General features: G+C 24.6%; 6 protein-coding genes across 6 annotated transcripts; 2 read left to right on the top strand and 4 right to left on the bottom strand.

The window, feature by feature from the left end:
* Positions 1 to 110: 110 nt before the first annotated feature.
* Positions 111 to 2,153, bottom strand: PCHAS_1108900 (asparagine--tRNA ligase, putative; the record flags this gene model as incomplete). Its single annotated transcript, XM_737566.1, has 2 exons — positions 111 to 1,714; positions 1,862 to 2,153. 2 exons carry the CDS (start codon positions 2,151 to 2,153, stop codon positions 111 to 113), a joined length of 1,896 nt encoding a protein of 631 aa, XP_742659.1.
* Positions 2,154 to 2,978: 825 nt separating this feature from the next.
* Positions 2,979 to 3,992, bottom strand: PCHAS_1108800 (ERCC4 domain-containing protein, putative; the record flags this gene model as incomplete). Its single annotated transcript, XM_735168.2, has 1 exon — positions 2,979 to 3,992. One exon carries the CDS (start codon positions 3,990 to 3,992, stop codon positions 2,979 to 2,981), a length of 1,014 nt encoding a protein of 337 aa, XP_740261.2.
* A 2,373-nt stretch (positions 3,993 to 6,365) lies between these two features.
* PCHAS_1108700 (RNA polymerase I, putative) lies at positions 6,366 to 14,273 on the top strand (the record flags this gene model as incomplete). Its single annotated transcript, XM_016798540.1, has 3 exons — positions 6,366 to 13,860; positions 13,950 to 14,066; positions 14,173 to 14,273. The coding sequence occupies 3 exons, from the start codon at positions 6,366 to 6,368 to the stop codon at positions 14,271 to 14,273; spliced, it is 7,713 nt and encodes a 2,570-aa protein (XP_016653933.1).
* Positions 14,274 to 15,183: 910 nt separating this feature from the next.
* Positions 15,184 to 15,676, top strand: PCHAS_1108600 (conserved Plasmodium protein, unknown function; the record flags this gene model as incomplete). Its single annotated transcript, XM_016798539.1, has 2 exons — positions 15,184 to 15,345; positions 15,437 to 15,676. 2 exons carry the CDS (start codon positions 15,184 to 15,186, stop codon positions 15,674 to 15,676), a joined length of 402 nt encoding a protein of 133 aa, XP_016653932.1.
* A 426-nt stretch (positions 15,677 to 16,102) lies between these two features.
* Positions 16,103 to 17,734, bottom strand: PCHAS_1108500 (leucine-rich repeat protein; the record flags this gene model as incomplete). Its single annotated transcript, XM_016798537.1, has 5 exons — positions 16,103 to 16,332; positions 16,478 to 16,928; positions 17,079 to 17,241; positions 17,376 to 17,547; positions 17,662 to 17,734. The coding sequence occupies 5 exons, from the start codon at positions 17,732 to 17,734 to the stop codon at positions 16,103 to 16,105; spliced, it is 1,089 nt and encodes a 362-aa protein (XP_016653931.1).
* Positions 17,735 to 18,373: 639 nt separating this feature from the next.
* On the bottom strand, positions 18,374 to 22,648 carry PCHAS_1108400 (structural maintenance of chromosomes protein 4, putative; the record flags this gene model as incomplete). The annotated part of the gene is made up of 1 exon (XM_740551.2): positions 18,374 to 22,648. The coding sequence occupies one exon, from the start codon at positions 22,646 to 22,648 to the stop codon at positions 18,374 to 18,376; it is 4,275 nt and encodes a 1,424-aa protein (XP_745644.2).
* Between the last annotated feature and the right edge of the window lie 674 nt (positions 22,649 to 23,322).

Here is a 23,322-nt window from a genome sequence, read left to right as displayed (position 1 = left end):
TATGTTGTGAATATTTGTTATTTTCATCACTTTGTGATAATTTTTTTACATATAAGTTGGATCTGTATGTGCATATAATTTTATTCTTGATTTTTCAAATTAACTAAAATTCACATAAAGAGATAATTTGGATACCTAGGAAATGGCACAATATCTCGTATGTTAGATATCGACAAAATGTACATAATTAACCGATCGATTCCTAATCCGAATCCCGAATGAGGAATATTGCCATATTTTCTTAATTCAAGATAAGGATTATATAAATCAATGTTTAATTTATTTTTTTTCATTTGTTCTTTTAATATGTTTAAATTTGTTTCTCTTTCTGATCCCCCTGCAATTTCTCCAATATTTGGAAAAATTACATCCATACAAGAAACCGTTTTTTTATCATCATTTAATTTCATATAAAATGGTTTTATACTATCTGGATAATTAATAATAACTACAGGAGATTTAAAATATATATTTGTAAGATATTTTTGATCTTCAAATGATATATCTGATTCTGAAAGATCAAAATTAGTGCCATTAGAATTATTTCTTTTTTTCAATATTTGGATTGCTTCTTCATATGTTATTATTACAAATGGTTTTTTTAAAATTTCTTCTAAATTTTTTTTAATATTTTGATCATGATGTTCATTTATATATTCAATATCTTCTGATTTGTGTAAAACAAAATTAATCATTTCTTTAATATAATTTTCCGATTCTAAAATTATATGATTTAAATCGGAAAAAGCTAGCTCTATTTCTAACATAAGAAATTCACTTAAATGTCTAGATGTGTTTGAATTTTCTGCTCGAAAAGATTGATTTATAGTAAATACATCTCCAATAGAACAACATAAACATTCCAATGCCAATTGACTTGATACATTTAAATAACATGGTTTTTTAAAAAATAACTTTTTTTCATTTATAGAATCTACATTTTCTGCACCAGTTTCTGCTTTTTTATTTTTGTTTGGAGAGGTAGTGACATGAAATAATTCTCCCCCTCCTTCACAATCATTACTTGTTAATATAGGTGTATTAATATATGTATAATTTTTTTTTTTAAAATAATTAAATGTTTCTATAATTAAATCGGACTTTAACCGAAATATGCTACTATATAATTTTGTTCTACCTCTTAAATGTGGAAAATTTCTTAAATATTCTTTTGTATGATACTTTTTAGAGATCATATAAACATCTTTAAGCCCAGCTTCACTTTTTTCTTCTTCAATTTTTTCAGATTGTTCATGATTTTCCCCTTCTAATACCCCCATACTTTCATTATCATAAGTTGTACTACATGTTTCATCATTATTTGCATTGATAATATTACTATCGGATGCATTACTGGAATTGCTAGCTACATTGTCGGTGTTCAATTCTTTAAAAAGTTTTATATAATGTTTTTTTCCTAAATCATAAACAGACAATTCCACTTTTTGTTTTTTCCCTATTGGGCATTTCAACTCTCCAAAGCATTCTATAGCATCATCTCTTGATGCCTTTAAAACATTTTGATAATTTGAAATTCCTGAATCAATAACCACTTGAAAATTTTTATAGTGAGATCCATCATTAATGTCAACAAAGGCAAACCCACTTTTCCCCACTGTTCGAACGGATTTAATCCATCCACATATTTTATAGTTTTTTTTTTCAGAATTATTTGTTTCTAAATTATACAATTCTTTTATTTTGGTTCTTCCAACTAAAGAGATAAAGAAGGAAATAAACATGTGGGAGAAGTTTTAAAAAAATATATACATAATAGACGCAATTGTGGAATAATGCACAATGAATTATATGTATTTATTTATATACATGATTATTTGTTTTATCAGCTTTTATGATTTACCTTTTTCGGTGGAAAATAGACGCATACCCCCATGATGTGCTCGAACGAAGTTGTGCCCATTCGCAATTCCTCTGTTAAAGGCATAGATCATTTTATCATGATTATTTAAAAAAAATGTATTAAATTTGTGTGACTTTATTTTCCAAGGTCGCCATAATTTCCGTTGTTTTTTTAATACGTCACACATTAAAATGTTATTTTTTTTTATTTCTCTGGGTATTTTATTAATACATTTTACTAGTAAAAATATAAGTGGACCCAAATATAAAAAATGAATGAAAAAAATTCTCATTAAAAAAAAGTTATCATAAGCTCGAAAAAAGGCAAAGGTAATAAAAATAAATATCCCACTGTGTGCCAGTATTTATATATATTATATATATGTTACGTTTTTTTTTATTTCTTTTTTCGTCAAATCCGATACTTGCTCATTCTCTATCTCTATATTCTACACATCAACAGAATGAACGTGGCTGTTTCATTTTCCAAAAAGTATGCAATGCTAATTTAAACAAAAGGGATAAACAGGGTATACATATATATACTGTTAAAAAATTTTTATCATTCCCCCCTTTATTTAATACTAAAAAATATTCATATTTTTACTTTTCGTTTAAATGCCACATTAAAAAGTATACTTAAAATGGAAAAGTCAATTGAAAAATTGTAAAAAAAAAAAATAATAAACAACATAGTATTAAGAGCACGTTTTTATTTTACTATGCCATTTTCTATTTTTTTTTTTCACATTTCGTGACGTTTCATTTCGTATAGAAAATGAAAACAATCTCACGAAAAATGGTCGGTACAAAAAATAAAATAAAAAACTTGAAAATGAAAAAAAGGAATAAATAAGTAAAGAATAAATAGGAGTATCAGAAAAATATTAACAAATAAATAAAACAAATATATTGAAAAAATGTATGACCAATTGTCGGATAGAGGGCATTTAAATTGAAGTTGGAGGTACCAAATAAGTATATAAATAATTTATGAGGATAAGTAAATATGCTAATAAGTATAGCCAATGAAATTAACAAACTGATGAGAATATATCTAAATAGGTGTTATATATATAACGGATTGTTTACAAAATTTCGATGTAAATAGAGGCAAGCTATGAAACAGCATTATAAGGATTGGAATTCGGAGAAAAGATTCTGTATATTTTTCGTGACAACGCTTTTCCCAATTTCCTTTCTCCATATGCTGAACTAATAATTAAATCTTTTAAACATTCTTCATCATTTATTTTTTTAAAATGTACAATTAAATCATAAGGGGTGTTAAATTCTTCAGCTATTCTAATGGCGATGTCTTGAGATATACCAGTGATTTGCATTAATTGGGATACCCAAGTATAATACATTTTATTTTCATTTAAGTTGTCATTTTTAAATTGACTCATTATTCCTGCTGGTTTTACTTTAAAATATGAATTAAGTTTTCGAATTTTTGATTGATGTAAATATTTACAACATTTAAAAATATATTTATGTATATCAGTTGAATTTTCTATTTCGACTGTATCAACATTATACTGGATAAGTAATGATGCAATAAATCTATCTAAATGTTTATTATTAAAAATTATATTATCATTTTTGTCATAAAATATTTGAGGGTGTTTGGTATAGTCTATAATATTTAAAAATTCTCGTACTCCTATAAATATACATATTATTCTAACGCTCCCATATTTCTCTCGGAGTCTTTTTATTTTATAAGTTATATTATTTTCTTCCCCTTTGTATTGATCTTCTAAATAATTGGAATCAACTATTAATAATATTAATGCAAGAGAATAAGGATTCATATCTAATGTGCTAAATTCGTCTTCTGAATATGTAAAATCTGTATCTTTATAATGAGTTGAAGCTTCAGTTATTATTTTTTTTTTTTTTTCATATGTACGCACAAAATGAGATTTATATAAATAATTTGTATATATAAGGCATATATTATTAAAAGGAATCGATTCACGCAGCATATCTATATGCTCGTAATCTAACATTTCACTATATCTGACATCATTTGCTCCGTCTGTTTCATTTTCTAAGAACGACCTTAAATCAGAATAAAGTTTTCCACTTTTTAAGTTGTCACTGAAAAGAATTTTTAGCTGATCCATGGGATGAAAATTTTTTTTGTATCTTCTTACTTATATTAGACACAAAAGCAGGAGCACTCGCTTGTTTCACCTCTCAACTTTTATCCTTGATTTATTCAAACGAATAAAGCTGTAATAATAAAAAGCTAAAAATTAAAAGCGATAGTTTAACAATATTTATGAACCATTCTTTTACTAATAAAGTAAGAATTCAAATAATAAAAAAAAATATATAATTGTACATATTTTATAAGGCTATTAATTACAATATTTTTGTGCTTATATGAAATAGTCATAGTTGTAACAAGCACCATACCTTATAAATACATGGGATTACATTTTAAATCGCCTTAAGTGAAAATATTAAATTAATGCTATAAATACTCAAAATAATATTTTCTTTTTTCATATAAAATTGGTGTGTGTGTAATTTTTTTTTTTGGTAGCCAAAATATAATTTTTTTACCTTAACGAGTCAGAAAAAAGTGGCCCCAATAAATGAACGGGTGGAAAGAAATAATAATTGTGTGTATTTTCACAGTAGCATACTATTATTTTAATGTTTTATTTAAGCTATTTTATTAACAATTCATGCGATTATATTTTATAATTATCAAAAAAAATAAATTAAAGCAAAATAGCTAGCCATAATGGTTGTTTGAATTTTTATTTGAAATTGTTTATATGCTCTTCCGAATGAAAAATATAAGGAAAAGTAGTTACCTATAATATGGCCCCCTTATTAAACCTCCAAAAGGGAAAAATACCATAAATTAAAACAAGCACTAAAATTAGCGATATATGAATTTATCAACCACCATATATATATAATTGTGCGATATTTATATATATCATATATTTTTTTAACTTTTATAATGTCTGAGTACATTTCAGTGAAAAAAAGGAAAAAAAACTTTCGGTTGTAATAAAAAACATATAATTTATAAATATAAATTTTAAGGCTATTCATCATTGTATTAACCTAAAGCCGTGTCAAATCAGTGAACTCTGAGATTAGCATTTAATATAAATGCTATGCATAAAGTATAGGTAGGAAAGACGAATGCTTATAAAAAACGAAAGATAGTAAAACAATGCTACAAAAGGCTTCCGTGTGCAAGCTTTTATTTATTTTCCTTTTATGCTAACCGATCATATTATAATTAATTTTATATCACGAAAAAAAAATACCATTACAATCATATATAACCAAATACTGCCTTTAAAAAATAATTAACTATAAATGAGTGATGCTTTATATTTATATAATTTTAGCTTACTCATTTTTTGAAATACTTTATATAGCAATATTATATACATCACCATATATACAACATAATGTATATAATTTTTCTTAAGTTTGATAAAATTATTATAAAAAAAAAAAAAATACAACAAAACAATGAATTGTAAATGGGGGAACAATTAGCTGAAAATGGAAAAAATATTTTTATTAATTTTATTTTTTACTAATAGATTGTAAATATACCATCATATATGTGGGTAAAAAAAATTGTCCTGTAGTGGCGCATGTATGTGTTGATATGAGGCTGCTCATTTCGTAGTAGACTATATAGGAAACTCCATTATAATTAAAGAAATAATTTATTATAGTCACTGTTGGGAAATACAATTGATAAACTTTATTAATTAATTTATTATCTATATTTATATGTTATTTTATATTTTTCAATTTTCATATATCTTTGCATTTGAATTTATTTAATTTATATATATTTTACAAAAAAATTAATGACCAGGACGTATATGATAATTTTTGTAGAATAATTATTTGCTTGGTTATTATTTATTTTGCAACCTTAATTTTATACTATTTTTGTATCATGTTTAAGAAAAATAAAAATATAGTGAAAAAATGGATGTACAAAGTTCAAGAATAATAAATTAATTTTTCCAAATACATTATGTGATTAATTCGCTATATATGTATTCCTGTGAAAAGCTAAATATATTTACCCTTTTGTTTTTTTGAAAAATACCAAGGGTATGCGCGATTTAAATTCGTATTTATTTTAAACTGCTTTAAAGTTTTGTATCATATTTTGTAAAAAAATACAATTTGGTTTCATTCATTTTTTCAATTTGCACAAATTTACTTTTGTATGTATATATTTGATGCATGTATATAGCCGTTTCATGGTTTATAAATCTCTATCTATACAAGTTTTCCTTTTGCAAAGCCGTAAGAGCATAAAGTATTATAGAAATGAATTATAAAATATGATTTTTTTTTACTGACCACAAGGAAAAGTTAAAATAAATAATAAAAAGGAGTCTCCCCCCCAATTGGTGGACGGCATCCAACCTAAGTGGTAAAACACGAAGGTAACTCAAGAAAGTAAACTTCATTATAAGCAAATTATATTAAATAAAATGTATGACATAAACAGTGCGAAATGCTCTGAAATCAAAAGTGCGGAACTTGATGTGTTGAGCAGCCAAGAACTAAAAAGAATTTCTCTTGGTAAATATGAGAATCAGTTACAAGAATTTGAAAAAATTTCAAAAGATGGAACATCAAATCGAATTACATATGATCCCAGATTTGGGACTATAGATTATTCACAAATATGTTCTGTTTGTTTTGAAAAACATGACAATTGCTTAGGTCATGTTGGACACATAGAGTTTATGCTCCCAGTATTTAATCCCCTATTTTATAAAGACTTACAAGAATTACTAAATCTAGTTTGTTATAATTGTTATGCACTATGCTACTCAGAAGATGTTATATTTTTATTAAAACATATTTATCAATTAAAGTCATTAAATGAAATTGAAAGCTCAAACAAGTTTGTAATAAAAAAAAATAATGAAAATGAATATATAGTTAGTGAAATAGAAAGATTATATAATAAAATATGTAAAGAATCAAATATTACTATGGACGATATAGTTGAATCCATATGTCAGGATTATGAAAAAAGTTTTGGAAATAATGAAAAAACAAATAATGAAAATAATTCAAATGAAGATAACCAAACATATGAGTTATGGAAAAAAATAAATAATGATATGAACAGTGGTGACGAACAAAACGAGCCGGATCCTAGTAAAGAATCTGAAAAAAAACAAGATGATAATAATGATTTAAAAAAACAAAAATCAAATGAAGAAGCAGAAAGTCAAGAAACAAAAGAAAAAATAAGATTCCTAAAGGAAAAAATAAAAAAATATAATTTTGATATAAGTAAATTAGCTTTTCAATCAAATTATAATTATGAAGAATATTTAATTTTAAATAAAGCCATAAAAATTCATATGAAAAAAGGGGCTAACTGTTCATATTGTAAATTTCGTAGAAGTATAACAGTAAAAACATCCCCCAAAAAAGATACTATTAATTTTGTAGGGGCATATACAAATAACTCGTTTTTTAAAAGGTATCTTTCGAAAAAGGATAAAAATAAGATATCTGGAGAAAATGGAGATGATAATTTAGAAGATAATGAAATAAATTATGACCATGTAGATGTAGAGAAACCAAATAAACAAGGTAAAGAATCCAAATCTGGGAAAAGAAAAAGTTTAGATAATATAAATTTAGAAAATGGAGATGATCAGCTTGTGGAAGGAACTGATAATAATAAAGATGGAGATGAAAATGATGAATCATTCAAAGATGCTGTAGCTTCATATAAACGGAAAACATCAAAGGAAAAATGTACAGTTCGTTTATTTAGTTTTCAAATTGTTGATTTATTAAAAAAGATTTTTGTAAATAATAATAAAGATATAATTAATTTGTTATACCCATTTACAAAAAAAGACGGATGTCAAGTATTTTTTTTATATGATATGGGAATAAGTGCAAATCGTTTTCGAACGCAATTTAGAGGGATACATAAAAGAATAAAAGTTACAAATTATATATGCAAATTGAATAATTTTGTAAAATTATGTATAAATAGCAAAAAAAATATCGATTTTGATTATATGATAGAATATAATAAAACTGAATTAGATTTATATAATGAAATGTTTTCATTATTTTCTTTAAAACAACGATCAAGAACTGTTTCAAATTCTATGGATTTCAATGTTGAAATTGCAAAATCAGATTTTTTGCGATGCTATTCATTAATATATAATAATAAAAGTGCTTACTTAAATATTTTGTTTGGTAATTTACAACTCGCAGTAAATACATTTTTTGATAGCAGTTTGATTGATAAACGGGTTCAAAAAAATTTAGATAATATATGTATAAAAGAAATCCTCGATAAAAAAGAAGGTGTAGTACGAAAAAATATAATGGGGAAACGTGTAAATAATTGTGCTCGTACTGTTATATCTCCTGATACATTTATTGAAACAAATCAAATTGGGGTTCCTATCGAATTTGCGAAAACTTTAACTATTGATGAACATATAACTGAAAATAATTTTGAGTATATAAAAAAATTAATTGAGAATGGGCCAGATATGTATCCAGGTGCTTTAAGTTATAAAGATAGTCAAGGAAGAGTATTTAAATTATCTCGCTCATATGAAGGTAGAATGAAACTAATAAATGAACTAGCCAATTTATTACGTAAAGAAAAAAAAGAAACTTTAATTTTACATAGGCATGCTAGAGATGGAGATATAGTCATAATGAATAGACAACCAACTTTACATAAATTTTCTATTATGGCACATTTTTTAAAAATTTTTGAAAAAGAAAAAGTTTTTAGATTAAATTATGTTAATTGTAGTAGTTATAATGCTGATTTTGATGGAGATGAAATGAATCTTCATTTATTACAAACCCCTTTAGCACGTGCAGAAGCAACACATTTAATGAATTCTGATTTTTTATTTACAAGTTTTAAAGATGGATCACCTTTACGAGGATTAGCTCAAGATTTTATTCTTGGTGGATTACATCTTACTTCTTTAGAAACATTTTTAAATTACGATGAATATTGCAACTTATTACAATGCTCTCTTAATGTTTTGCTTCGTCAAAAAAATTCATTTTTTTTCAGAAAGCCAAAACGTAGCAATACATCTGGGAGTCCAAACAGAAAAGATGGAAATAAAAATTCAGGGTCTAATGATAAAGGTACATCTAATTCATTTAGTGGAATCAATTCAAAAATATCGAATTATAGTTATTTAGATCCTTATGCATCTAATTTAAGCAGAACACACTTTACTATAAAAACAGAAGAGCCAACTATTTTATTCCCTAAAAAACTATGGACAGGAAAACAATTAATATCAAGTATTTTGAAAACTATCATAAATGAACTAGCTATTGAAACATATAATAAAAATGGAGATAATAATTTTATGGAAAATTTTAAAGGAATAAATTATATAGCCAAAGCTAAAACAGATCCTGAATTATGGTCATTTGATCCTATAAAAGAATGTGATATTATTATTAGAAATTCAGAATTATTACAAGGTGTATTAGATAAATTACATTTTGGAGCTAGCTCAAATAGTTTTGTACATCTATGTTATGAATTATTTGGACCTAAATCTGCTGCAGTTATGCTTGATTGTTTTGGTAGATTATTTATAAGTTTTTTACAATTACGTGGTACAAGTTTAAGTCTATATGATTTTATTTTAAAAAAGAAAGCTAAAGATGAAAAGAAAAAAATTAAAAAAAGAATATCATTTACTGGGTTCTACTTACAAAATCTTTTTGTTTATACAATCGGAAAAGCATTAAATGCAGATATGAATAAAATGAATGAATATAGTAATAAAAAAATAAGTAACTATGAAGAGTGTAAAAATTTATTTTCAAATAAATTATATGATATCTATTTAAAAAAATCAAAAATTATAAATAACTATGAAAAGAAATTAGGAAAAGAAATTAATATTGAAAATGAAGATGTAAACACAAATTTATGCTTAACTAAAACAGAGGATCTTACAAAAAATATTTCAAGCAAGTTTAATCTTTTTAATGATGAAGAATTTAATATGAAAAAGGATTTATATTTTATTACATTACTAAACAAAGAGATCGAAAACATATTTATTCAAAACAAATTGCTTAGTGATAATGTAAAAAATGACCAACCTGAACAGATAGAAACATATGAATATTCAAACTCACCACATTTAAACTATATAATTAAAGCAGAAAATTATGAACTGTTTGAGAAGTATGTAATTGAAAAAACGAAGGATGATTCGGTAGATGAGCACAATGAAACGGGATACTCTGAATTTGTTAATAATATAATACACAAATTATATAATTCAATAAAGAATCCATCTTTTTATAAAAGCACAACATTTACAAGTGTACAAATAGTAAAGGTTATTGAAAAAATTATAACCTTTTTAAGAGAAGCAAAGTGTAATAAAAGATTAAAAGTATTTATTTTATTTGAACTATTTCAAAATGAAAATATAACAAAATATTTTCCTTCTTTAATTGAATTTGCCACTAATTTAAACACAGATATAAGTAGTGAAGAAATAGTCGAAACTGTAATAAATAATATATTATTAAAAAAGGATCTTAAACTCGAAACAGAACAGATATCATCTCGTGATGTAGAAAAATCCAGTTTCAATGGCAAAAGATGGGAAACAACAAATGATATCATATTGAAAAGATATTTATATTTGTATAATCGTTTAGTGAAAGTAGAGAAGGACAAAAAAGGTCAAATAAATAATTCCCCTTTAAAACCTAAGAATGATCAAGATGCAGATATAATAAATGAGACACCTCTTGAGAATTCACAAAATATAAATATAAATGAAAATGTACATATATATGATGGAGATGCTATAAAAAATTGCTTAATATCAAGTTTACCTTCATTTGCTCTTAACGAAGATATAAATAATCTTTCCTACAATAACAGATATCAATATTATGAGAAATATTTAAATATAAAAGATGAAAAATATTCACGTTTTAAATTTTACAAAATGGAAGATGTATTTCATAAATTAGATTTTTTAATAAATAATTTTTTTTCATTAAAAAGATTAGATTTTGATAATATGCTTGATTCATTGTTTCAACCATATTTATGTAGAGTATCATCTGGAACAAATAATTTAATAACTATGGAAAATTTGATGAATAAATTTTTAGATAATGGATTTAGTAATATGATTTTTACTGGTGCTAAAGGAAGTAAGGTTAATTATTCTATGATTTGTGGTATGCTAGATCAACAATATTTAGAAGGAAAAAGAGTCCCAAGAATGAGATCAGGAAAAACTTTACCTAGCTTCCATAGATATGATTATGGTGCTAGATCTTGTGGGTTAATTACAGATTGTTTTTTAGAGGGCTTAAGACCTCAAGAATATTTTTTTCATTGTATGTCTGGTAGAGAAGGATTAATAGATACAGCTGTCAAAACAGCCAAATCTGGATATATACAAAGATGTTTAATTAAATCAATGGAATCAATAATTTTACATTATGATGGTACAGTTCGAAATGAAGATAATGCAATTATACAATTTCTATATGGAGAAGATGGTATTGATCCATCAAAAACTGCTTATCTAAATTCACCTTCGGATTTAATAAATAACTATAATATATCATTTAGTAAATATTTAAATTATGGATCAAGCCAACTTATACAAAAAAATCAAAACTTATTTATGAGCAACGGAAGCTGTAGCAAAAATGAAGACCCACTGATATGTCAATATAATCCATATACTTATATAGGATCTGTTTCGGATAATTACGATTCAAAATTAAATAATATTCTTAGGAAAAGTGATTTCAATTTAACAAATAATGATGAAAATTTCTATTCTTTATCTTCATCATTGTTAAGGTCGAAATATTTTCATTCTTTATGTTCCCCTGGAGAATCAATTGGAATTTTAGTTGCCCAATCTTTTGGTGAACCAGCTACACAAATGACATTAAACACTTTTCACTTAGCAGGAACTGAAAATGTGACTATGGGTATACCTAGATTAAAAGAAATATTTTTAACTTCAAAATTGACATCAAAGCCTATGATATATGTTCCAATAAAATTAGAAGAAAACAATATGAACAATCCAAATGAAATAAAAAATTATATAACTAATATTGCAGATAAAATATTAAGCAGCTATCAAAGTATACTACTATCTGAAGTTATATATGGTATAGGAATCGATCGAAAATTAATAATTCGTGATAAAATTGATAATAAAGAAATTCATATGATTCAATTAGATAAAGTAGAACCAAAAGATAATGAAAAAAAAAGTTTTGATTGGGATATATATAAAACTAAAGATTATTCTAAAATTTTACAAGTTTTAGAAAATACTAATTTAAATTTTGATTTAAAAAAAGAATGGGCTCATGAGATTGTTATTCAGTTTGATAACTTAAATCATTTTTGTAAGGTTAATAAGCATTTATCTGTTTCTTTTATTTTATATAAAATTGTAAATATAGTTCTTATATCAATACTGAATAAAATACAAAGTAGTATATCACATCATAATATTCGAAATATTAATTTTATGAATCATGAGCATTATGATGAACTATTTGATTTCATTAGTGGAAAAATGTCTGAAGATTTTAATTTCAATTTTGATAAATATGAATATAAAAATGATGAAGACGAAATTAATGCAAAACTAAAACATATGCCAAAAGATGCTGGAGGAAATAAATCAGGAGATGAAAATGATTATGGTCGTTCTCATAATTTAAACAATTCAAAAAAATACAATGAAGAAAATGATGATAATATGTCAATGGGTGATAAAAATGAAGAAAGCGGTAATGAAAAAAATAATAAATCAGATGGAAATGATGATAGTGATCAAAATGATGATGGAAGAGAAAGTGATGAATATAAATCGGAACAAGAAGATAAAGAATACGATGAAAGTGAAGAAGATGCAGATAATGAGGATGATAGTAGGTCCTCTCAAAATGAACAAGATAGTGATGATGATGTTAAACATGACAGTATGAATGGTAGCGAATCCGATGATAATAAATATGATGAAACAGAAAAAAATTTGAAAAAAAAAAAATCCGAAAAAAAATCTGAAAAAAAAAAATCGAAATTATTAAACGAAACCGATTCAGAAAGTGATGCCTCTTCAAATTTAACCATCACAAATCCTGGAATAATCGATGGAGAATCTAAAGAATCAAATAAATCCAAAAAAGAAGAAAACATGGGCATATCAGGTAAAAAGAGAAAGCTATCCGATGGAAGTGATTATATAAAAAATGAAAAACATCGAAAAGAAATAAATTATGACTCGTCAATGAGTAGCGAAAATGAAGCAGAATTAAAAAAAGAAATGAGTAAAAGGTTTTCAAAATATTCATATGATTATAAAAATAGAATGAATAAAATAGATTTAGATGTTAGTGATTATGAAGATCTATCTATAGGAATAGCTGGAAATAAAAATAAATTATATGATCAAAAATATATAAAACATATTATTGAAAAAATGAAAAGTAGTTTACTTTGTTTTATAAAGAGAATAGAATTTTCTCCAATTACATGGGTCTTAAAATTTGAATTATCTTGGGATGTGAATTTTTTTCCATACCCTATCGACTTTTTAAGTTACTTACAAAATGATATATCCAAAGAAATTTTATTTAAAGTTAAAGATTTAAATAATCCAAAAATTTTGAAAGGAAAAGATATAACACATAGTGGGGAAGAATATGAGTTACAAATCGAAGGAAGGAATGTATACAAACTTTTTAATATTAAAGATAAATATATTGATAAAACAAAATTATATTGTAACGATATATATACAATTGTTAAAACATATGGTATAGAAGCGGGAAGATTATGTATTACAAAGGAGTTAAAGAAAGTTTTCGAGGCATATGGAATTAAAATCGATTTCCGACACTTGTCCTTCATCAGTGATTTCATGACTCACACAGGTAAAGCCCGAACCAGGATTGTACATTATAAGAAGTTTTTTACATTTGTTCGCATTTTTCACGTCTTCCCACCTTTTCAACCTTTTTAGGCGACTTGAAATCCTTTAATCGATACGGAATGAGTGCATATCGTAATATTTTCCACAAGATGAGTTTCGAATGTGCAACATCTTTTATGATACAAGGATGTATACAAAATTCAGTTGGTAAGTGATAGCAAAATAAAAAAAATGGCATGATGCTATGCGTCTTAATTTTTTGTATATCCTCATATGCTTATACACATTTTATAAAAATTTTCATTTATTGCAGATTATTTATCAACCGCATCGAGTAGTTTATTTTTCGGAAAGCATATAAAAGTTGGAACAAATGTGTCCAACATTATAACCTGTATTAATGGAGGAACATAATTATTTATACACATATATAGCTATCTTTTTTATTCCTACTTTATTTTTATATTTTTTTAATATTCTTTTTCACTGCACAGTTTATTGTGCTTATTTTATCATTTTTTAAACTATAACAATCAAAAGAGTTTTCAACTTTTTATTCTTTAAAACAACACATATCAACATGTGAAACATATTTTATTTTATATATTGAAATAGGGAGTGATACAATTCCAGGGCTTTACACAATAGTCCAAATTATTAATCATTACATTTTAAGAAAGCATTAAAAAAACTAATTTAAATAATCATAGAAAATATGGCGATAAAATGAAATGTATACATGATTAGGTATTATATAGGAAAAAATTATAAAGTTGTATTGTCATCCTATTTCATTATTTTTTTAAGTCATCACTTTTCATATTATTAGCATTTTCTAAATTTTCTAAACTTTCTAAATTTTCTAAACTTTCTAAACTTTCTAAAATTACATTATCTTTGTTTCTGCTTTTTTACTCTTTCCCATTTAGCCCAATATATGCATTTATCGGCATTTTTCAATCGAACTAACATTTTTTTTTTGCAAGCATAAAATTTCAATAATATAGTGTGCGAAAAAAAAGATAAAATAAAAAGAACATTTAAATTGTTAAAAATAATGAAATTAAATAAAAAAATAAATCTATTCATTTATGTAAAATAGCTATACATATTTTTATCTCAATGATTTATATATATTTTTTATAAATATAGCTGAGGGAATATAAATGGTATTGTAGTTCTTATAAACATTATATTGTACAGGAGTTATACAAAAGAAATGTAAATAGCCAAGAACATATTAAAAAATAAAATAAATACGCGCCAAAATAAACTTAGTGAAGATAACAAAGTAAAAATTTGTTTCTTATAAATACATAAAGAGATGGCAAAAAAGGGGGAGACAAAATCTAAAAAAGAAAATGAAGTTATCGATGAAACAGTGGAAAGTAATAATTCGATAGATGAAAAGGAAAACAATAACTCAAATTGTGTAGATCCAAAGACGTATAATAAATTCAAAAATGATGGATCCTTTTTACAGCAAGTTCGTAAAAAAAAGAAAAATAAACAAAACAACGAAATATACATAAATATCTGCATTCGTATATTTATATGTACATATTTTTTTTGTTTAGGTTCTAGCATTACAGAAGAAAAATAAAATAAGAAAAATCAAAGAATCGGAAACAACAGATTATAAGATAAAGAAAGCTAAAAAAATGGAAGAACATGAGAAAAAAGACAAAGAAGTTAAATTGGGTTCAGAAGATGAACGGGAAGAACAAATAAAAAATGAATACCTTGAAAAAATTAAAAAAATGAAGGAAGAGGGTTTGTTTACAGATAAGGGATTAGGAGCTGGACTTGTTAAATAAAAAGTAGAAAAAAAACAATTAAAATAAATGTTGAATTTGTTCAACATAAGAAAGAGACACCATTTACGAATATATACACAACCGCCATTTGTTTAATTTTTAATTTTTTTCATTTTATTTCTTGTTTTCGTCATAAAACTATCAGAAATAATATATTTATTCTTATTTTGCTTACATTTTTCATGTTATGTTTATTTTTTTCTATGTTTATATTCTTACACCTTGTTATTAAAAATAAACAAAACAATAATATCTTTTATAGATTCACAAAAACTTTAAGAATCATCAATATAATCAATAAATATATTTATATTATGTACGAATATTAATATATAAGCACATAAAACAAATGGAAAGTACAATCAAACGTGGGAATATGCATAACCTTTTTAAAGCGGTTAAGCTTGTAACTTTTCATTCAATTTATTAATCTATGATTATAGGTCCACTGTTTTGGTTTTCTATGCTTTCACTTTTCTTTAATAAAAAATTGTGAAATTTTTCTGTTAAATTTTTATATTTATCAATTTTTTTTTGCTCAAATAGTTTTTTAAGCTCGCTTTCTTCTACTGCTCCCTTTTTTAAAAATATTCTTGCTAGACAAATATCTTCTTTTTTTATTTTTTTATCATCGAGGAATACTATGTTGGGAATGTCTGATGTGTAGTAAAGGGGGTGAAGTGCATCCATATATGTATGTATATAGACATAAGTGTTATTCGCACATATATTTTAAGCAATGGCATAAGCATATAAGGGAATATACATTTTTGTGGGTATTTTCGAAAACTGAATGCTTACTTGCAATTAAATATTTCGTAGTATATTTAAATTTATTTATAAACGGGTTGTGCTTGATAAATAGTGTTTTTAAGTTTTTAATTTTTTTTAGTAAAATAATAAATTCACAAATAAAAAAAAACTTTTTTTTAGCTAATTGGTCCATATTTTGAATATTTTGATGATACTTAATAATGTTAGGATTTTCATTTTTTGTTATTTCTTCATGAAAATTTACATAGAAATGAAAATAGTCCATAATTGTTTCGTTATTATTTTCTTTCATAGAGCATGTTTGAATTTGCTCATTTTCCATTTCATTTAAATTTGATTTTTTTTCTGAACAAATATCAGGAAAATTTCTGACACAGTCAGGTAAATTTTTTACTTCATTTTCTTTTTCAAAATTTATATTATTATGCGAAAGGTCTAAATGTGAGAGATTTTCAAGTCTTGCAACTTCTTTTATATCCTAAATAGTATAAATAAACAAAATGTGCATATGAATATGATTATATATTGTCTTTTATTTCTGGTTATCGAATATAATCGGACATAAGGGAATGGTTATAAATATATTGCAAATATGGGTGTACATATTTTTTTTTTACTATTCCATTACTTCAATGTCTTCAATCAAATTGTTGGACACATTCAATGTTTGTAAAAATTTCAAGTGATGTAAGTTTCCAATTTTTTTTATTTTGTTGTTGGATAAATTTAAAATTACTAATGACATACAGTCAATATTTTCTATTACACTGATATCATTATTTTGTAAATACCTGAACAAGTACATAAAAATGTTAGGAAAAAAATAAATAGCTAGTATTGGTATATATGCATTATTATTATATAAATTAATGTGTATAATAAAAATGATGGCATAGTCTCATAGCTATCTCATTTTTTTCATTACAATGCCTTCAAATTTACAAGATCATTTAAATTTTCAATTTTTTTTATGCAATTGTTATTTAAAAATAAGCATTTTAAATTTTTAAAAGTTGATAATCCATCGATATTATGAAATCCTTTCATATGAAGGTAAAGAACTTCATTTAGCTCATCGGTGTCGTATAAATTATTGTCTGAAAAGAGTAATAGATGAGAAGTATGTATTTGAAAAGAATATAATTTTTCCTGCCTCGATTGGCATTTTTCCTAAATATATTTATGCATATATATATGACAATACCACAAACCTGAACACAATTTTTTGATATGCTTGTAAGTCATCAAATTTTTGTTATCATCCGAAATCGTACAGTACCCCATTTTTTTGTATTTACATGCATATATTATTTAGTCTATAGAAATATATATATTCCTTTGAATTAATAAAATTTATTAAGACTCCAAAGTAGTATAGTAAAAATTCAAGGACCAAGAGAAATAAGGCAAAAATATATGACTGCCTTGGCTTTACAATTTAGCATATATTTAAGAGGAACAAAATAGAATTTTCAATATCAGCTTCTTAAAGGTAAGACAAATAATTTATGTATACTTTTTGTTTAAATAATTGCTAGAAAAAAAAAAGAAAAGATGAAGAAGAGAAAAAAATGCAAGTGCACATTCATATATTTTAATATGTACTTATAAGCATTATATGTCTCCATTTTCATCTCTGTGCATATAAAATAGTAATAACTTTAAATAAAAAAAACGAGAAAAAAAAAATCAAAAAATAAAGAAAATGTATGCATAAACACAAAAAGGGAATAAAGAAAAAAAACAAAACTCACATACGCAAAATATGTATTTTATGAATATTATAATATTGGATCTATATTTTATGATGTAAATAAAACAACTGCAGTAATTTATGGGACATAATGAATTGTCCATCTTTCAGAATAATAAATAGGATTTAAAATTGTGTAATGTATGTAGTACAAATATTTATATGCATCGTTATGCTTGCGTAATTTCACTTTTTCTCTTTTTATTATCCTGAATTTTATACGGATTTAGGGTTATGCATTTAGTTATATCGTTTGTTTTATATATACCCACCATTCGATCACACAACTCAAACATTTGATTTCTAAGTGAAATGACAATAAATTGAGCATCGCTAGTTTTTGTTTTAATATAGTGAGATATAATTGAAACATTTTTAAAATCTAAAGCAGCATCTATTTCATCCATAAAATAAATAGGATTAGGTTTAAAATAATGTAAAGCAAAAACTAAAGCTAATGAGCTTAATGTTTTTTCTCCTCCTGATAAATTTTGTATATGTTTCCAACTTTTTTTAGGAGGTCTAACTGAAAATAATATACCTTCATTAAAAATTTCTGAAGAATCAATAATTTCTAATTCTGCATCACCTCCTATTGCAATCATTTGATACATTTCTTTTAATTTATATGAAATAATATTAAAAGCAGCTAAAAATTCTTTTCTTCTTTTATCACATAAATTATCATAAACTTTTCTTATTTTATCTTTTTCTTTTTTTGATTTTTTTACATCTTTTCTTCTTTTTTTATAATCATGTAATTTCAAATTATAATCTTGAAACACTTTTAAATTTGGTGTCTTTTTTTCACATATATGTAATTTATGTTCGATTTTTGCTTCAATTTCTTTTTTATTTAATACTTCTAATTCTTCATCCTTTATATTTATATAATCATATTCATTTTCGATATCAGTAATTTCATTATTATCATGAAGCATATCTTCAAGTTCTCTCAAATCACTTTCTTCATCTTCATCATCATCTTTTTTTTTTTTTTTTTTTCGTTTTCTTTTTTTTCCTTCTTCATCATTGCCATTTGGATCTACCCCATCAGTCAAACAAAGTTGTTCCCCCTTTTCTTCATCTTCTGCATCATCCCAAGTACTTTCTTCTTCATATTCACTACTACCACTGTAGTCTGTATCACCATCACTTTCTGTTTCATTTTCAGGAGACTCTTCTTCAACTGTCTCATCATTTTGAGTATCGTCTTTTACAGAGAGAGTCATATTTTCTAATATAACTTTATCTGATTGTTCAATTAGATCCATATATTCTTTTATTTTAAGTTCGTATTGATCTTTTTTTGCAAGATATTGCTTGATTTCTTTTTCAATATTTTCAATTTTATATAGAATGTCTACATTTTCTAAATCTTTTTTTGATATACTTTCATCTACAATTTGTTTTTTTTTTTTGTTTTCTTCAATTTTAGTTTGCATTTTATTTAGTTCTTGCTCCAAATTATTTAATTCTTCATATATAGTACATCCTTTTGTTTCAATATTATTTAATTCTTGTTCTAATTCTTTTTCATTTTTTTCATATTCTTCAATTTCTTCAGTAAATTTAAGAATATCTTTTTTTCCTTTTTCTAAATCTGCTAATGCATTTATTTCTTCACTATTATGTTTTTCTAATTCTTCTTTTGTTAAATTTAATTGTCTTTCTGCAGTCATAAGTTTTGATTTCAATTTTTTTTTTTTTTCTCCTCCTACATTTTGTAATTCATCATAATATTTTTTAACTTTACTTTCTTGTTCTTTTAATAAAATATCAATTTTATCTCTTTCATTATTTTTTTTTTCAATTAATTCTTTAAGAGATTTTAATTCATCTTCTTCTTCTTTGGTTAATTCTGGTACTTGTGAATTTTCTAACTGATCATCAATATCTTTTAATTGTTTCTTTAAGTTTTCACTTCTTTTATTTGCAATTTCTGTTTTACATTCATTATCTTCAATAAATGAATTTATACTTTTAATATCTGAAAGTAAAATATTTCTTTCTGCTTTTAGTTGTTCTACATGTTTATTAATTTCTTTAATAGATTTTTCGATTTTAATTAAATCAGATTCATCATACTCTGTTGTTTTGATACTACTTCGTGGTCCATATTTAGATTTTCCATTCATACCAGAATGACTAGAACCCATACCAATACCTCCTCCACAAATTCTACCATCATTTTCAATTAGCTCACCATTTAATGTGACAACTCTTTTTTTGTGTGTATACCCAATAATGTGTGCTTCATCAAGAGTATTTGCTAAAAGGGTTTCCTTTAAAATATGATAGAAACATATTTTATATATATTATTTTTAAATTTTACAAAATCTATTAGTCTATGAACATTTGGAAGTATTGGTGTGTAATTTTGCTCATTATTTAACATAATTGGTTTCAAATTTTTTTCTAATATTGATAATGATAAAACATTTATTCTTCCTAAGTTTGCTTTTCTCACTTCTTCAAATAAAAGTATTGCATCATTTGGATTTTGTACTACTACAAGATCAGAATAATTATTTCCAGCTATTAATAATGCCTTTTCATATTTTTTATCTATATATCCTAAATCATTTAACATCCCATGTATTCCTTTAATTTTATTTTTTTTTAAATTATAAACAAATTCATGTAACTTGCTAGTCGTTTTATTAGTAACTAATTCTTTTTTTATTGTTTCATATGCAACAGTTTCATTGACTAAATTTTTATTAACTTCTTCAATTTTTTTATCTAAATTTTGTAAATCCTTTTCTTTTTTGGCTAGCTCATTTTCTTTGTCTTGTTGCATTGAAACCATATGTTTTATTTGTATGTCTTTTTCTTTAATTTCATTCAATATTTTTGATTGAATATATTCTAAATTTTCTACATGATCTCTATATTCTCTTTTTTTTTTTTCAATAATATTACATTTTGTTATGCACTCTGATATATCCTTAATTACACAATCATAACGGTTCTGTAACGGTGCTAATTTTTTTTCTTCATTTGAATATACTTCATTAATTTTGTCTATATCTTTTTTTATTTCTTCATTATATTTATCTAATTCTTCTTCACACTTTTCTACTTCTTGTTCTAATTTTGGAAGTTTATTTTTTTTTATTTCAGTAAGAATATTTTGTTTTTCTTCTATCGTTTTTTTATATAAAGGAATTTTTTTTTTTTTTAATTCTTCTCTTTTTACATATAAGCTTTGCATTTTTTCAACAATTGTAACTAGTTCCTTTTTAATATTTTCATCACTTTGTGTTAATTTTTTAAATTCTGAATCTGTTTTATTTTTTTTTTTAATAATTTGATCTTCTTCATTTTCTAAATCATTAAGAATTGTATTTATTTCTTTTCGGTCTTCTAATAATTTATTATATTCTGAATTATGAGAATCTTTTATTTTGACATATTCTTCATGTTCCTTTTCTTTATTATATATTATTTTCCCAAATTCATATCTATCTTTCTTTAAGCTTATTATATTTAGCTTGTAAGTATTTTTTTGTAAATCCATATAATATTTTGCTTCCTTTCTTGGATTTGCTAATTCTTTTAATTCATTATAAACATGTTTTAATCGATTAACCTTTTCATGATAAACTTCTTCGCTTTTTTCAAAATTTTCTAAACTAGAATTTATATCATCTATATATTTATTTGTACCGATAATATCTTCCAAATATTCGAGTAATCCTTCTTCATTTTTGTTACCCTTTGGATTCATTTGTGCAATTTGTTCGACTTCTCCTTGTAATATTAAAAAACGGTTATTGCTCAAATCGATTCCCTTTTTATAAAGTAAATCAAATACATCTTTTTGTGTAACAACTTTGCCATCAATTCTGTATTTTGATTGATTGTCTATCGTAGCTTCACGACTAATTACAAAATCATGAGGACCCGATTCATCATTTTCGAAATTTTCACAATTTTCAACATTCTCCGTATTATCGTCTGTGTCACCTTCTTCATCAGGCTTGTCTATGATTGTCTTAAAATATATGGATACCTTTGTATATTCATTATTTGTTGAATATTTTGAATTATGAATAAGATCTGATAATTTATTTTGTCGAATCTTTTTAGCTCTTCTTCCAAAAACAAAAAGCATAGCATCAATGATATTACTTTTTCCACTTCCATTTGGACCGACTATACAACTAAATTTTTTATAAAACGGTCCAATTATTTTTACTCCTGAATAACTTTTAAAATTTTCAAGTATTAATTTTTCAATTATTATTCTTTTATTATTTTTTTTAACTATATTATTTAAACATAACTCTGTATTATTATTTTCTATGCTATAATTCGTATCATTCGTAAGTGCTGTACTTTCTTTTCTTTGTGTGCTTAAAATAGCGAACGGACTTTCTTCCCGTTTTTCTTCATCATCGAAGGCCCGTTCATTATTTAAATTTGCATCGTTTGTCATTTCAACTAGGGCACACCTTTTCTGCGTCGACTACTAATGAGTATCACTATGGTATTTCTCTTACTATAATTGTTATTAATTATTTTATTTTTTTTTTTTTCTTCCCAAATTGTGTTAGCAATCCATGTCCTCTTGCTTCCCCATTCGAAATTGTATAATATTTTATACGTTTTTAATGCTTATAATTTAAAAAAAATAAAGCTATTACGATTTTTTTCAATTATCTCCCTTAGCCCCTACACAAGGAATACACACACTAAAGTCATTTAGTTTATTTAGTTTATTTTATTTATGAGAAATGACAAATGATTATCCAATTTTCACTTGAATTTCCTTTCTCTCCTTATGTGCAATTATGATACTTTGCAGAGGTATTGGCAAAATAAATAAATGTGCATACACAAAAAAAGAAAACTTAAATACACACACACACATACATACATAAATATTAGGAATACTTCCGTGATACCCATAAAAATTATAATAAATAAAAAAATAAATGAATAATAAACGTGTCGCTTTATTAATTTTTTTTAACGGATATAATATGAACTTATTAATTGATGGTTATATATTGTCTCTTTTGCTTTTAAAACGATTTTGGGAGCCTTACCCCTCAGCTATGGCATTCCCTTTACTGTAATATTTTGCTTTGTTAATTTACTTTGCTATTA

Source organism: Plasmodium chabaudi (assembly GCF_900002335.3).
Source record: "Plasmodium chabaudi chabaudi strain AS genome assembly, chromosome: 11".
NCBI lineage: Eukaryota > Apicomplexa > Aconoidasida > Haemosporida > Plasmodiidae > Plasmodium > Plasmodium chabaudi.
This window is presented reverse-complemented; position numbering and strand designations above follow the sequence as displayed.